The 13,602-nt window shown below is 42.7% G+C and overlaps 1 protein-coding gene across 1 annotated transcript in view; it reads left to right on the top strand.

Annotated features, from left to right (window-relative positions):
- The window catches only part of LOC146833841 (uncharacterized), a 750,859-nt gene that overhangs the window by 699,880 nt on the left and 37,377 nt on the right, over positions 1–13,602 (top strand). Inside the window, exon 52 of the mRNA XM_085599920.1 lies at positions 7,468–7,519. Coding sequence (XP_085456046.1) covers positions 7,468–7,519 — 52 coding nt within the window. The remainder of the gene's footprint in view (positions 1–7,467; positions 7,520–13,602) is intronic.

The following is a 13,602-nucleotide window of genomic DNA, read 5'->3' as shown; positions in this document are numbered from 1 at the left end:
GAGGCTCCTACGTAGAGGGCGTTTCCGTAGTCCAGTCTGCTGCTGACGATGGCCTGGGTGACCGTCCTTCTCGTTTCAGTGGGGATCTACTTGTAGATCCTGCGGAGCATGCGGAGGTTGTTGAAGCAGGAGGAGGAGACGGCGTTGACCTGTTTTGTCATGGAGAGGGGGAGTCGAGGATGACCCCTAGGTTTCGTGCGTGGTTGGTGGGTGTTGGAGCTGTTCCTAGTGCTCTCGGCCACCAGGAGTCGTCCCAGGCCGAGGGAGTGGATCCGAGGATGAGGACCTCTGTCTTGTCTGAGTTCAGCTTTAGACGACTGTTCTTTATCCAGTCGGTGACGGCCTTCATACCTTCGTGGAGGTTGGTTTGGGCGGTGTGGGGGTCCTTGGTGAGGCATACAATCAGCTTGGTGTCATCGGCATAGGAGATGATGTTGAGGTCGTGCAGTCAGGTGACGTGGGCGAGTGGGGCCATGTAGATGTTGAACAGTGTTGGGCTGAGGGATGAGCCCTGGGGTACGCCGCAGAAGATCTTGGTGGCTTGGTGGAGGGGGGAGACGGACGCTCTGAGTTCTGCCGGAGAGGAAGGAGGAGGTCCAGTTCAGGGCCTTCTCTTGGATTCCGGCATCGTGGAGGCGTGTTCGTAGTGTTCGGTGGCAGACCGTGTCGAAGGCAGCTGACAGGTCCAGGAGGATGAGGGCCGCGGTCTCTCCGTTGTCAAGCAGGGTTCTGATGTCATCGGTGGCGGCGATGAGGGCAGTTTCAGTGCTGTGGTTGCTGCGGAACCCGGACTGGGATGGGTCAAGGATGCTGTTCTCCTTGAGGAAGCTGGTCAGTTGCTTGTTGACGGCCTTCTCAATGACCTTCGCCGGGAACAGGAGCAGGGAGATGGGTCGAAAGTTCTTGAGGTCCTTGGGGTCCGCCTTGGGTTTCTATTTTTTGAGCTTAGGCAGGGGTCCATGGGCCACTGCCTGCTCTTACAAAATGTTGGTGCCAACATTCACAAAGGGGAAGGGGACTCTTGGATAGCCCTTCCCATTTCTGAATGGGTTTCCACCAACTTGTAGTTGGTGGTAACTGCAAATGTTTTGCGACCTCATTCTTGGTCACAAAAAAATCATACATACCAGTGGTATACGGTATTAGGAAGGGGCGCCCTAAACCCTCCTCTTCCTAATACCGAATTGCAAAAGCGAAATGTGATTTGTTAAGAAGTTATCGAGTCGCATTATGCCTTCTGTTCATGGCAAGAGGCATTTTGCAAATCTTCTGAATGAGAGGAGGCTTTGCCCATGGGACAGCAAACTTTATGAAATTCATCACCAATGTTGATAGACAGTTGACAGCTAAATCTGTCATTCACCAGAGCAAGAGAGCAAATGGTGCAAGCAGTCACAAATTGAGTTCGCCAGATGGAGATTACCCGTAACTTCAAGCTTTCTTCCTCTCCAAGGAACACGCAGAAGGCAGTTCCATCATTTACACATCTTTCTTTGAACCGGCTTACGTGCTGAATACTAGCTTAATTCACTGTTTAATCAAGTCATGCTTGTTATAGTCGCTACAAAATGTGTGCTAAGAGAAGGTCATTTAAATAATCTTTTTGTAGATGTTGCACGCAACAGCACATAGTGAATCATGTTTTATACTCCTTATTTTAATATGAACTCATTTAAATGACAGCCACTGAATGCCAGACCACTTTTCTCACTGTCAGTACCACCATAATTATGTGGCTAACTACATGTCATACAGGTTATAATACCTGTTTTAAATTAAGTTTACTTATATGGTTTTCTGTAGAGGTTTTTGTTAGACCTAATACTCTTCAGGTAGTGGTTCCCTAAACCTTTTGCTTTTTCCACCTGGGTTTTGCTGATACTATTGTAGTGGCCTCAGGGCTCTGGGCACCTCCCCACTGTAAATGCAGTGTGAAAGTGTGCATGTTCTTCCTACACATGTTAGGAAGTGGTGCTTATTTGATGCTTTTAAACATATCACATGCCTGCCATTGCAGGCCTGTATGCATGCACTTGCACCTATGTTTTTTTAATCATGTGTCCAGCCCTCCATAGCAGTTCTGTGTGTGCACTATTGCACTGATGTTCAGGTTGGCCTTTCTAAGCCCTAGCCATTCCCGAGGGGACCTATCACTACCACTAGAGCACCCCTTGAGTAATTCCTGGTAGATGAAGCATGTGGAAGGTGAAAGGCAGGGCAGGTACACATATGTGTATCCTGCCCAGGTAGTGAAGAATACCCATGTGTGTTTTCACTACCTATGAGGTTTGCTTTTCCCATAAGCTAACATGGGGTAGTGGTTGGAATTACATTAGGCTGCAATAGTGGAATGCAGTGGAGCGTCATAATGTTTCCTAACATTGTATTTACAATGAGAAACCCTCTCCTGTGATAAAGGTGGATTTGTCATTATTAGCTGAGAAATGCCATTTCTAGAAAGTGGGCATTTCTCTGCTCTAAAACTCTTTGTGTGACTTGTAGTTGGACCCCATCCCACACTAGAGGCCGGGGGGATCACATCTGTGCATCCTCCAGCAACAGCTAAACATTGGACATGCAACTGTAATGACAGACCACTGTCATTTGAGTTCCTGGCTGGATGGACTGGAGGGAGAGGTTTTGACACTTGGCCTCTGGTAGCCAGATCACGGCCCCACTAAAGACCAAGATCTGCATTTCATTTCCTCATGGCAGACAGGACTGAAATCTAGAGGAGCTATCTGTGATTTGAAGGGATCCCCTCTGAACCACCCCCAACTTCAAAGGCACACTACAGTAGAACTACTAGAGCCATACTTCAGCAGGGTAGAGATACACTTGTGGGGACGTGGGACTGCAGAACCTGGAACTGCATGGTGCACACTGCCAGAGGAATCTGGTGTGCAAAAGGAGAATTACTGACATTGGAAGGGATTGTGCAACCTTCCTTAATAGTGGCTGGCCTGGGCCAACTACTTGCTGCTGTGTGGTACCCTGAAGTGTGCTCTCCAAGGGCATGCTCCCTGTTCTCCTGTGGAGGACTCAGGGACATCAAAGACCTCCCGCGAGGGACCCACACCATCTACTTGTGACACCTGGAGAGCGGTGCCCTCTTTAGTGCCCACATTGCAACTGCATCCCAACTGGTAGTACGGCATGAGCGTGGAACTAAGAATTGTGCCTGGAGACTGGATTAGCTTTTGCGAATTCCCAAAAGTATTACCCACATCTAAGGAGTGGAGCCCCTGCATCGTGGGGACCTCAACACACACAAAGCATCTTGCTTGCAGTGAGCGGATTCCCCAGTTGGGAGATCCAGCGTGGCCTGCTTCGTCGATCGTGCCGCATCTCCCTCATGCAACATGCATGTTCATTGCGTACAGTGTCCAATTCACAGGTTGCAACCCTCGGAGGTGAGGACGCACCGCTAGTAGTGCCTCATTGTACCACATGTGGCACTGCTAAACCTGTGTGTGTGTGACCAGAATTGCTTGGTAAGACCAGTATCAATGCGCACCAGTTATTGTACCTCATTTCGACGGAGGTAAGAAATTTGCAACTCTTCGTTGTTTGTGACCGGAACTGTCTGATGTGACTCGGAGCAATGAGCACCAGATGTTGTGCCTCATTTCTAGGGGGTAATGAGTTAGCAACTCTGCAGTGAGTGAAAACGAAATTGTCTTGGGTGACTCTTATCACCGCGCACCAGATGTTGTGCCCAGATTACCTGGGTGCTACTCTGACCGACGTGTCCCTGACGGGGTGCCTCTTTCTTCCAAGAGGCTCCCGCTGTTTCATTCTCCGTTCCTCGATTGTTCCTTTTGGGCCCTAAGTCGGGCAGACCAACTGCCCTCTCTTCTCCCGGCCCTGACAACATCGTGTTGCCAGGTAGTATTGCCCAATCGGGCCAGGGTAGTGAGAGCGATTGACTCGGATGAAGGAATGCTTTCGAGAGCAATCAGAAGTGGGCACATTGTGGAACCCTTATGAGTGATTGACTGTTTCCACCAGCCGGCTTCTGCTCCGCATCCTGTTGGTGAACTTCCTGAGTGATGGCCAAACCCCTATTTGGCGACTGTCTCCTAACTAGTCCTGCTATCTACCCCCATCTTCTCCCTGGGGACACTGCCCGCAATTGGTCTAGTATCGGGGGGCAGTTTATCTCCAACCCATGAGCATAGGGTAGTCAGGATAAGCTGGAGAGTTGAGGGAGGCATGGGCCACGGGGTCTGCAGTGTGCTATCCATTGACCTGCCGGATATCATTTGCATTGCATTACGGTGCTGTGTGCAATTGTGTGTGAGTGCATTCCATATGGACCTGCCTGATATCTGTTGCACCGTGAATCGGTGCTGAGGGGATGTATGTGTGTGTGTGTGTGTGTGTATGACAGCCTGCAGACTGCCTGAGACTTGTTACACCAACTGGCGGTGTTGTTTTACACATTTATTCCTTGCCAAAAGAATACATACGTTTGACATTGGATTCACCCATGTGGCCTCTTTCCATGGTACTGCTTAAAAGTGTTGTCATTCTTTGTACGTACATATTTTTAATATCATGTGATCTGGGGTGCACCCTATAACTGTGTGGTATTGAATTATAATAATTGCCTGGGTGGGTCTAGTTTTGGCAACGATTTGCACCGCATAAGGGGGCTGTGGGGTAAAGTAGGATCTTTCCCAAGTGTGTACACTACTGATGTAATTTTTAACACGCTTGGGCCTAGTGATAATCCTCACTGCTCAGTGCTAAGCTACCCATGGGTGAGCTCAGTTTATGCAGTGAGCGTAATCGACCACCCCTGATCGGAGTGGTAGGTTCTGCCTGGCTATGGCATTGCCTCAGCCAACAAGAAATTGCCAGTTGTAACAGTTTTTCATTATGAATGTGTTTTACTTGCATGTGCAAGAAATGTGGTCTCCATTTGGCAGTGGTATGCACCCTGTCCAAGTAGGGCCCACGATTGTAGTCAGGGTAAGTCAGTCACACACCATATATTATCCTGTGCTCACCCTCTGGTAGTTGGCACTGAGCAAGCAGGCCTAATTTAGGAGGCAATGTGTAAAGTATTAGTGCAACACAATACACAGTAACACAATGTAAGCGCCAACAAAAGCCTCAACACCAGGTTAAGACAACAGATATGCCTTCTATAAATAAAACAAGATCAAAACAACACATATTCAATGAATAGAAGTTGAAATATGAATTTTTAAAGAATAAAAGTAAAAATAGTGCATTAAAGCAATTAGAGCCAATGGGGGTTATCTGGTCACGCTGGACTGGGGCAAAAACGAGAGCTCATGCAGACTTCGATGGAGTGCGGGCCGGATACAGGAGCTATGCAGGCCCAATGAACACAGTACCTTCCTCCTAGTCACAACAGAGAGATGGGGGAGGCAGCCAAGTGATGGGTCTGTCTCCGTTACCACAGTTGAGGTGAGCGTTGATATTTCTTTATGTAGTGGAAGTGATGCGTCAGATCCGTAGACGATGCACCAGGTTTCTTCATGCAGTTGAGAGGATGGGTAGATCTTCCCACACTGAAGCAGCGATGCGTTGGTTCTGATGAGCCAGTTTTGCTCCAAGAACACTGGACATATGCCAATTTCACTGGAGCAAGCACCTCAGTCCACTTCCAATGGACCAGGAACAGAAGAAGGTTATGAGATTTTGATATCCCTGAGTCTCAAACAACAAGAGGAAAGCTGAAAAAGCCATTGGAGATCACTCTGGGTTCAAGGCAGAGTTCAGTTCTCCCTCAGCTGGTTCAGAGAGCAGCAGGCTGCAGAGTATCAAGCAGAAAAGCAGTTCTTTGAGATCAGCGGACCAGCAAAGTGACAGTCCTTGTAGCAGCACTGCAGTTATTCTGACAGAGGTTCTTAGTCGGTACAGAATTGTCTGATTTGGTGGGGTCGAAAACCCAGTACTTATACCCAGTTGTGCCCTTGAATTGGAGGTGACTTCATAGAAGGGTCTTTGAAGTGTACAGATGTCTTTTCCAGACCTGGCTCCAGACTCACTATGGGGGTGTAATCACCCCTTTGTGTGAGGATAGGACACTGCCTATTCAGGTTTACATGTCAGATCCTTCCTTCCATCCTGCCCACGACGAGCCATCGGGATGCAGATGAGAACTTAGACACAGCTAACCTTCCTTTGTGTGCTCTAAGTTAAGCTGTCACCAACCCCAGATGTATATTGAAGACACGCTGCATGCACACAGAGCTTTAAGAGCAGAGAAATGTCCTCTTTGTAAAAGTGACCTTTTTAAAATAGTAAAGTAAAATCTCACTTTGCCATTAAAGATGATTTGTTATTACCATTCCAAAGATATAACACATGACAAAGCTTCTCCTTCCCTAACAGTAATATCAGCTTAAAAGTGTAATAATGAAGTCCCAATTTTAACCTATGAGAGGAGTAGGCCTCACAATAGTGTAAAAAACTGATTTAGGTGTTTTTTACTACTAGGAAATGCAAATCTCAAGTTCTACCTTTTACTTACACAGCATCCTGCCATATGGACTTCCTAGGGCCTACCTTAGGAGTGACCTATGGGTAATAAATGGGTAGTTTAAGGTTTGGCAAAGGGTTTTAAATGGCAAGTCGAAATGGCAGTAACACTGCACACCCAGGCTCTGCAGTGACAGGCCTGAGACAAGTTTAAATGGCTACTTGTGTGTGTGTGGCACAATCAATGCTGCAGGCCCACTAGTAGCATTTAATTTACAGGCCCTGGGCACAGGTAGTGCACCCTACTAGGGACTTGCAGAAAAATTCAATATCTAAATTGTGAAAATACCTAATGAATCCATGTTCAGGGGAGAAGCGCATGCACTTTAGCACTGGTCAGCAGTGTTAAAGTGCTCAGAGTCCTACTGCAAAAAGAGGAGGTAAGCATGCAAAATGTCTGGGGGAAGACCATTCTAAGGCTGACAGGTCTAGCAAGAGACCGCCCTAGGGCTAACAGTTCTACCAGCATAGAACTCTGTATGGTTTTATTTAACTGAAACAAAGTTTACTTTACTTTGTGATAAAGTGGTAAAACTGTGGTCTGAGAATTGAACACAACAAGTGCGCTTGACAACATTTCTTTGACAGCAACTTCCAGTTTCTGGGATGGCATCTAATATGTATACCAGCGTTATCTTGCCCAGAAAGTTTATATATTGAGATATTGGGAAAATGGAACACCCATCAGTCAAAACTATTTGTTCTAGAAGGTTTGGACACTGTTAATTATGTTCGTAAAATATTCAACAGGGTGAGAATGAAAATGGAAAACATTTCATGTCCTTTAATTTTAAAGTGTTTGTTGTTTCCTGCTGCTCTTAGAAGAGTTTCAAGCATGCGCTACGTAAAACATAGTAACATTTTAGTCTTTTCACGCTTAAATCCTGATATAGTGTTATGTTTTTAGCCAGTGTTTCGGTATAGTAATCTTGATTCTATTTCTTTCAGTTCCTGTTCAGTGCAGCACCACAGCAAGACAACTAACTCAAAACACAGCAGAGTAAGTACAATTACTGTGCTGCACCTTCATTTACATCGAAGGGCTACATTGACCAGTTGTATTCATTTTATTTGAGAGTTTACTAAACTTACTTTACATAAATTGAGATCTAATATCCAGTGGTCAGACTGGCTCTTTGAATGGGAAAAGCGGAACAATACCCGGGCCATAGAAAACCTGCACCGGCTAATACTTTGTTCACATTCAGATCAAGACCTCATCCCAAATACGTGGAGCTTGTTCTAGGAGACTCAAAAGTAATAGTTTCTAAGAGATGAGGTCCATGGATTCTGAGGTACAAGCAGTGGATACATGGGCAAACAGTGGAATATACCATGATGGCCAATATGGGATAGTTAATGTAAGAAAGAAAGTGTGTCCAAAAATGGTGCCAGACTCAGCAAGAATTCAAAAAGTGCTATTGTGCACCATTATTTGAGCTTCTAGAAACCTCATCTACTGTTACTTTATTTGACTCACTTTTTGAACACCAGCTGTAAATATATGTGAATTTGATCTTATGTTAGAACAGCCAATTCTGTCGTCAGACAGGATCTGCGAAGAGGTGACCATTCAGGTAAGGAAACCCTTTCTCATTGCGTGGCCAAGGTAGTTCTCTCTTGTGAGCTCTAATCAAGGTTTACTGTGAGCCTTGTATGACACTCACCTTTCCCTGATGGGTAATTGTTTTCCAAACTGCTGCAGTGCAACAGTGTTTAGTGACTCTTCAAAGCCCACCTCTGGAACGGGGAAGATGTCTTCTATTTTTGGAGTTCAATTCAAAAGATGCACTAATTAGCCATTAGTCATGCTGAGAAGAGTGAGAACTCTTTAGAGCAGCCTCCTAGCGTAGGTTTCAAAATGTTTCTTAAAATTCTTACAACTTCATTCATTCAAAGAAAAGAGGACCATTCAGGGAGCTTATTTGGTGCGGTAGAGCTCCTGTGGCTGCTCTAGGTTCTCTGTACATAGGATGTATCCCCTTACATTGCTTTGGATTATCTAGTGAGTGGTACATCCATAATGGACATAATACTTGTGGGAAGTTCAAAAGGGATTGGTGGAAATGCCCTTATGCTCAGTGCTGTATGGAAAACTTGGTGAAGTTAAAAAGTCATCAAGCCTGAAGATTACATCAGATCAAAAATTAAATAGGAGCTGTCTGACATATTACCAGTGAACCACAGGGAAGGGTTTTTTCCCTAAATAATTGATTCCACTTGACAAAACAGTAGCTTACATGGTGAATATAACAGGTCAATCTTGAACAATAGCATAGAAGATAATTATAAAAGAGGAGCAGTTTTATGCTCTGAAATGATGAGTGCTATACACCATGATTTAGAATCCATCATGTCCTTATTGGTAACATGTAGTAAGTGATTCAGAGCATAATATAGAGATCACTTTAATAATACTAAATAATCATATTGAATTTAATACAGGGTTTTCCAACACAAAAGGGGTGAGGATGACTAGCTCCATTGTAGCTGACATATGAACACAAACCCAAATAGATCCTGTTGATTTTTATAACAACACAAAGGATGTAGTAATTCAGACGGATGGCAGAAATAACGGTGTAACTGTTTGTATTCTAATAGATGTCTTAGCCCAAACTATTATAGCCTGACGTATTCAGGAGTCAGCAAAAAACAGGATTGCGGAACGTAAACAAACAATGCACATAAATAAGGAAGAGATTAAAGACAAGTCACCTGAGGGGAATCAAATAGCATTACTGAAAATATTGAAGTATACTTCATTTTCTAAGGAAAAATTGAAAGGAAGGAGGGTCAGAAGTGGAAAAAAGAGGCGGAAGAGGTGAAGGATTACAACGAAAATCATACAGAGGAGATAATCACTAGTATTTTAGTAAATGACTGCCTAATTGAGAGCTGAGTAGCAGAAGCAAGTGTGGCCAGTGTAAATGAAATAAATGAAATGGAGCAAGTAACAGAATGAATAGTCACTAATAAATTAGGAGAAAATGATGTAGAAAAATAACATCTGTGATAACGATTTTGTGTTCCGTGATATAAGTGAAAATCATTTGATTTTACAAATAGTTGATATTTTTGCAGATTGGACTTCATGATCATATCTTAATCATGGGAAAATTATCTTGGTCTTAAATAGGATACCAAGGCTGTCTAAAATATCATCACGTCATATAGCATTGGTTGAGCTTCCAAAAGTAAATGGCTGTGGGTCGGAATAGCCAAACGCACAGGATTCATTTTAATTCAAAGATTGTGGTTAAACACTTCCTAAAATCTTTGGATGATTACGGCGATTAAGGTTTGATATATATTGTGCTGAAGAATGATTTGAAACTACAGCATATGAAGGAACGGTTTGAGGATCAAGGTGGGGGGTGTTACAATGTACAAAAAGTGGGAAAAGAATAACGTATGTGATTGGTCAGGTCAAGGTCTGTTTATTACTAAAACAGAGTCTAACAGAAGGATTTTTACAGGCACCCTAGCAAAAAAAGGCATCAGAACAAAATGTATGCGAATGGTATTGCTGCAGCAATTAATTAAGGCAATGTGGTAACCAATCAAAATAGTCCCTGATCTGAAAACATTTCAATTGTTGTCTTGAAATATTGCAGGCCTAAAAAAAAATGTGTTCAATCTACAATCAAAATTAAAGAAGAAAGAGCTGACAATTGTGGTATTACAGGAAACATGGGCAAGCAAAGATCAATTGGCATATAAGATAGTTGCAAATAAATCTTTTTGGTCATGCAGTGGGTAGATTGATAATGTGTAGTAGTTAATAAGGATTTTACAATTTGGAGAATTCTTAATGAATGTAAGGATTATTTATCAATAGTGGTTCAAGAATAGGCCAAATGAGACAACAAATGGTATTATGAGCTATACTAAGATAGTATCAAGAAAGCAGATTATTATTAATGTTTCCCTGCCACCAAATAAAGTGCATGCAGAGCAACTAAAGAAGCTAGGAAGATTAATATAAAATTGATAATCTAGAAAATATTGAAATACACTACAGTTCAGTTTATTATTATTGGGAAATTATAATGATAAAATCCTCTAGTCAATAACCTCCGACAAGCACCAGCATAGCTATGAAAAATGGTTAAGTATTCCAAGCCAAGTATCCGGGGCATGGGAAATGTCTAAATCAATGGGAGAGTTCCTGTGGATCAACCAGCTAATAATAATTTTGACAGTGGGAGAACATCATCACTTATTACCTTGCTTTTATATCCTCAGAGGATTTTTCTATTATTAACTACATGGTGGTGGGTGAGCTGGCAGTGTGACCATAGATCCATAGAATTAACTATACTTCACAGTGTCAATAATAGATAAACCTGGACCAGTAGTCAATATATCTGCTGTATAGTGTTAAAGAAAAAAATAATATCCCGGAGTTGGATATTGTTGACATACAAGGAGGCCCTGCTTGTACATGCTTAACACAAGAGGATTTGATGCCAATAACAAAAAATGTTGAAAATGTAATAATGGCACTTAAGGAGTCAAGAGCACATGGCCTGGATGGTATACCTGCTACTATATTAAAGTGACTCCAAAACTGTGGACACAAGCACTAGTGCCCTTATTTAAGTCAGTCATATGGGTGTCTACAATACCTGACATATGGAAAGGTAGTATAAGGGTACCAATTTATAACAAGAAACTGGTGCAGGTTGTCTTTGTCACAGAAAGTGTCCATATCACCCCTACGTAGGGTGCGTCCTTGCCCTTTGACATATGCCTGAAGCAGCTCACGTGTGAGGTGTTTCCAACTGTGCCCCATCTTTAATTGAACACTGCACCATATAGAATTGGCCAGCTGGAGCACAGGCATTTTGACTCCAAAAAGTTAATGCAGGGAGCTCTAAAAATACATGCTAGCATAGCTTTTTCACTAGAACAAGAGGTAAATGCATTGGATAACAAGCTGCGAACTGGAATGTGAAACTGTAACAAAAGCAACAAGAGTACTGAACATAGAAGTGAAGAGTCAGGGCAGAGGATGTGGCGTAATGGTTTGACCTGCCGACCTCGGAGCTGTGGAGCTGGTGTTTGAGTCTTCGCTCAACAGTACAATAAATAATTTCTATGCTCCTTGTTTCTTTTAACAAATGTTAAATAGTTCAAAAATAAAAGCTCTCCTGTTGAGTACTTTCTACTCCATTCCATAACGATCCTTACCGGTGTCGCCGTACAATGGATAATACAGTACAATATACGCCAGCACAATGAACGGTGACCAGCAGTAGCCATGAATGACACCTATATGACCTTAAAGTAGGCAGGTGATAATGGTGGCAAGATGGTGGTTAGAGGGACAAGAGATGAAAACTATGAATGGATATAAGTATTTGGGAATGATTTTTAGAATCAACCTTTCTTTTAAAAGACATTTTGAGTCACAGAAGCAAAGAGGCACATCAAAGGCTGAGGCTCAGAAGCGGCTAGACTTGAAACTTGAACGAACTTAGCAGGATTTGCCTCCGGGAGAACCACCACTATACCAGAAACCCTAATATCCAGGATATAGCTTTTTGCAGACAAACAGCCTCATGCATCAACCCAAAATCCAGTCGGTAAAATACCGATTCGGTAATAGCTCCTGGTATTAAGTAAAAAATACCCAATCCCAATGCATCAACCCAAAAGCAGAAATCGCTATTTAAGGAATCCTTAAATAGCGATTCTTTAAATAGGGATTCCTTAAATACCGATTCCTTAAATAGCGATTGCATTTAAGGAATCCCAAAGTGAGATTCCTTAAATGCAATGCATCAAAGTTAAAAAATTAGCGATTTCGCTAATAGGGGGAGCAAATTACCATGAAGATGAACTGCATGGTAATATGCAAAAACTTTGAAAAATGCACTTTTGTGCATTTTTCAAAGTTTCATGTTGCGCACACACATGCCCTTGGAGCATGTGTGTGTGCAACATATGTGCACATATCATTTTCAGGGGTGCAACAGGGTGTCCTTTTGACACCCTGGCACTCTTGAAAGTGCTCCCGCTATTAGCGATTCGGTAATACCGAATCGCTAATACAGACTGGCTTTACATTCATTCCTATGGGCCTCCAAGCCCATAGGAATGAATGGGTAGGTATTCCTTATTACCGATTCGGTATTACCGATTCGGTAATAAGGAATATTAAGGAATCGCTATTTGAATAGCGATTCCTACATGCATAGCCTTTTGCTATTCCTTATTAGCGATTCCTTATTTTTCGCTAATAAGGAATCGCAAATGGCATTGTTGATGCATAGGCCCCAAAGATGTTACCAATACATTTGTATACCTTTTACCCTTAACTACCTTCAATAATTAGGGTGGAACTTTCAGTCAAAGCTATACTTTTTTTAAATATCATACATTGCGCTGCATATTGAAGAGGAAAAATCTGGATGTGCATCTTATGTATTTTATGGAATGTCTCAATGATCTATTGATGTGAAAAAAGTATTAAGGAAACTTATGATTTAGAACATTTTGTTTAGCACATGTATGAGGAATTGAAAATATGGTACCAAATACAATGAAGAGTATAAACTAACGAATAAATGAGTCAGATTAAAGTAACGAGTAAATTGTGTTTAATATTGTGATTAACAAATTGTTCGTTTTTTTTAAAGTGAACAGTGCACACTGCATTCAAATTTATAGGCTTGTTATATGATGCTTGTTAATTAATGTGTGTTGAGAGCGCACGTAGCAGCGTAGCACTACTGGATTATTTAGCATATAGGCTTTTTCTTTAAAAAAAAATATATAAACAGAAAATAGGAGTGAACCTCTCACCCGGCTTTCATACAGTTCATCAAGCCAGCACCCTTAGGGGTCTCACTCAAACATGCTAATGGCTGAAGAGGGATGACCGAAAGACCCCTTCAGTAGGAACATTTGTTGAGTATTGTGTGTTGTTTAGTGTGTGTGTGTGAAAGGGATCATGACTGGTAGCTAAAGATGTTTGAGAGCAGATCTGAAAACCACGCTACCCATGTCCCTAACAACCACCCCACTCTTCCTCCAGTCTAGCCCACTCTACGTAAAGTTGTGTGCCCTTGAGGT

The sequence above is a fragment of the Triturus cristatus genome, chromosome 4_2 (genome assembly GCF_964204655.1).
Source record: "Triturus cristatus chromosome 4_2, aTriCri1.1, whole genome shotgun sequence".
NCBI classification, from domain to species: Eukaryota; Metazoa; Chordata; class Amphibia; order Caudata; family Salamandridae; genus Triturus; species Triturus cristatus.
Note: the sequence above shows the minus strand (reverse complement) of the source record. Positions and strands in the feature narration are given on the sequence as shown.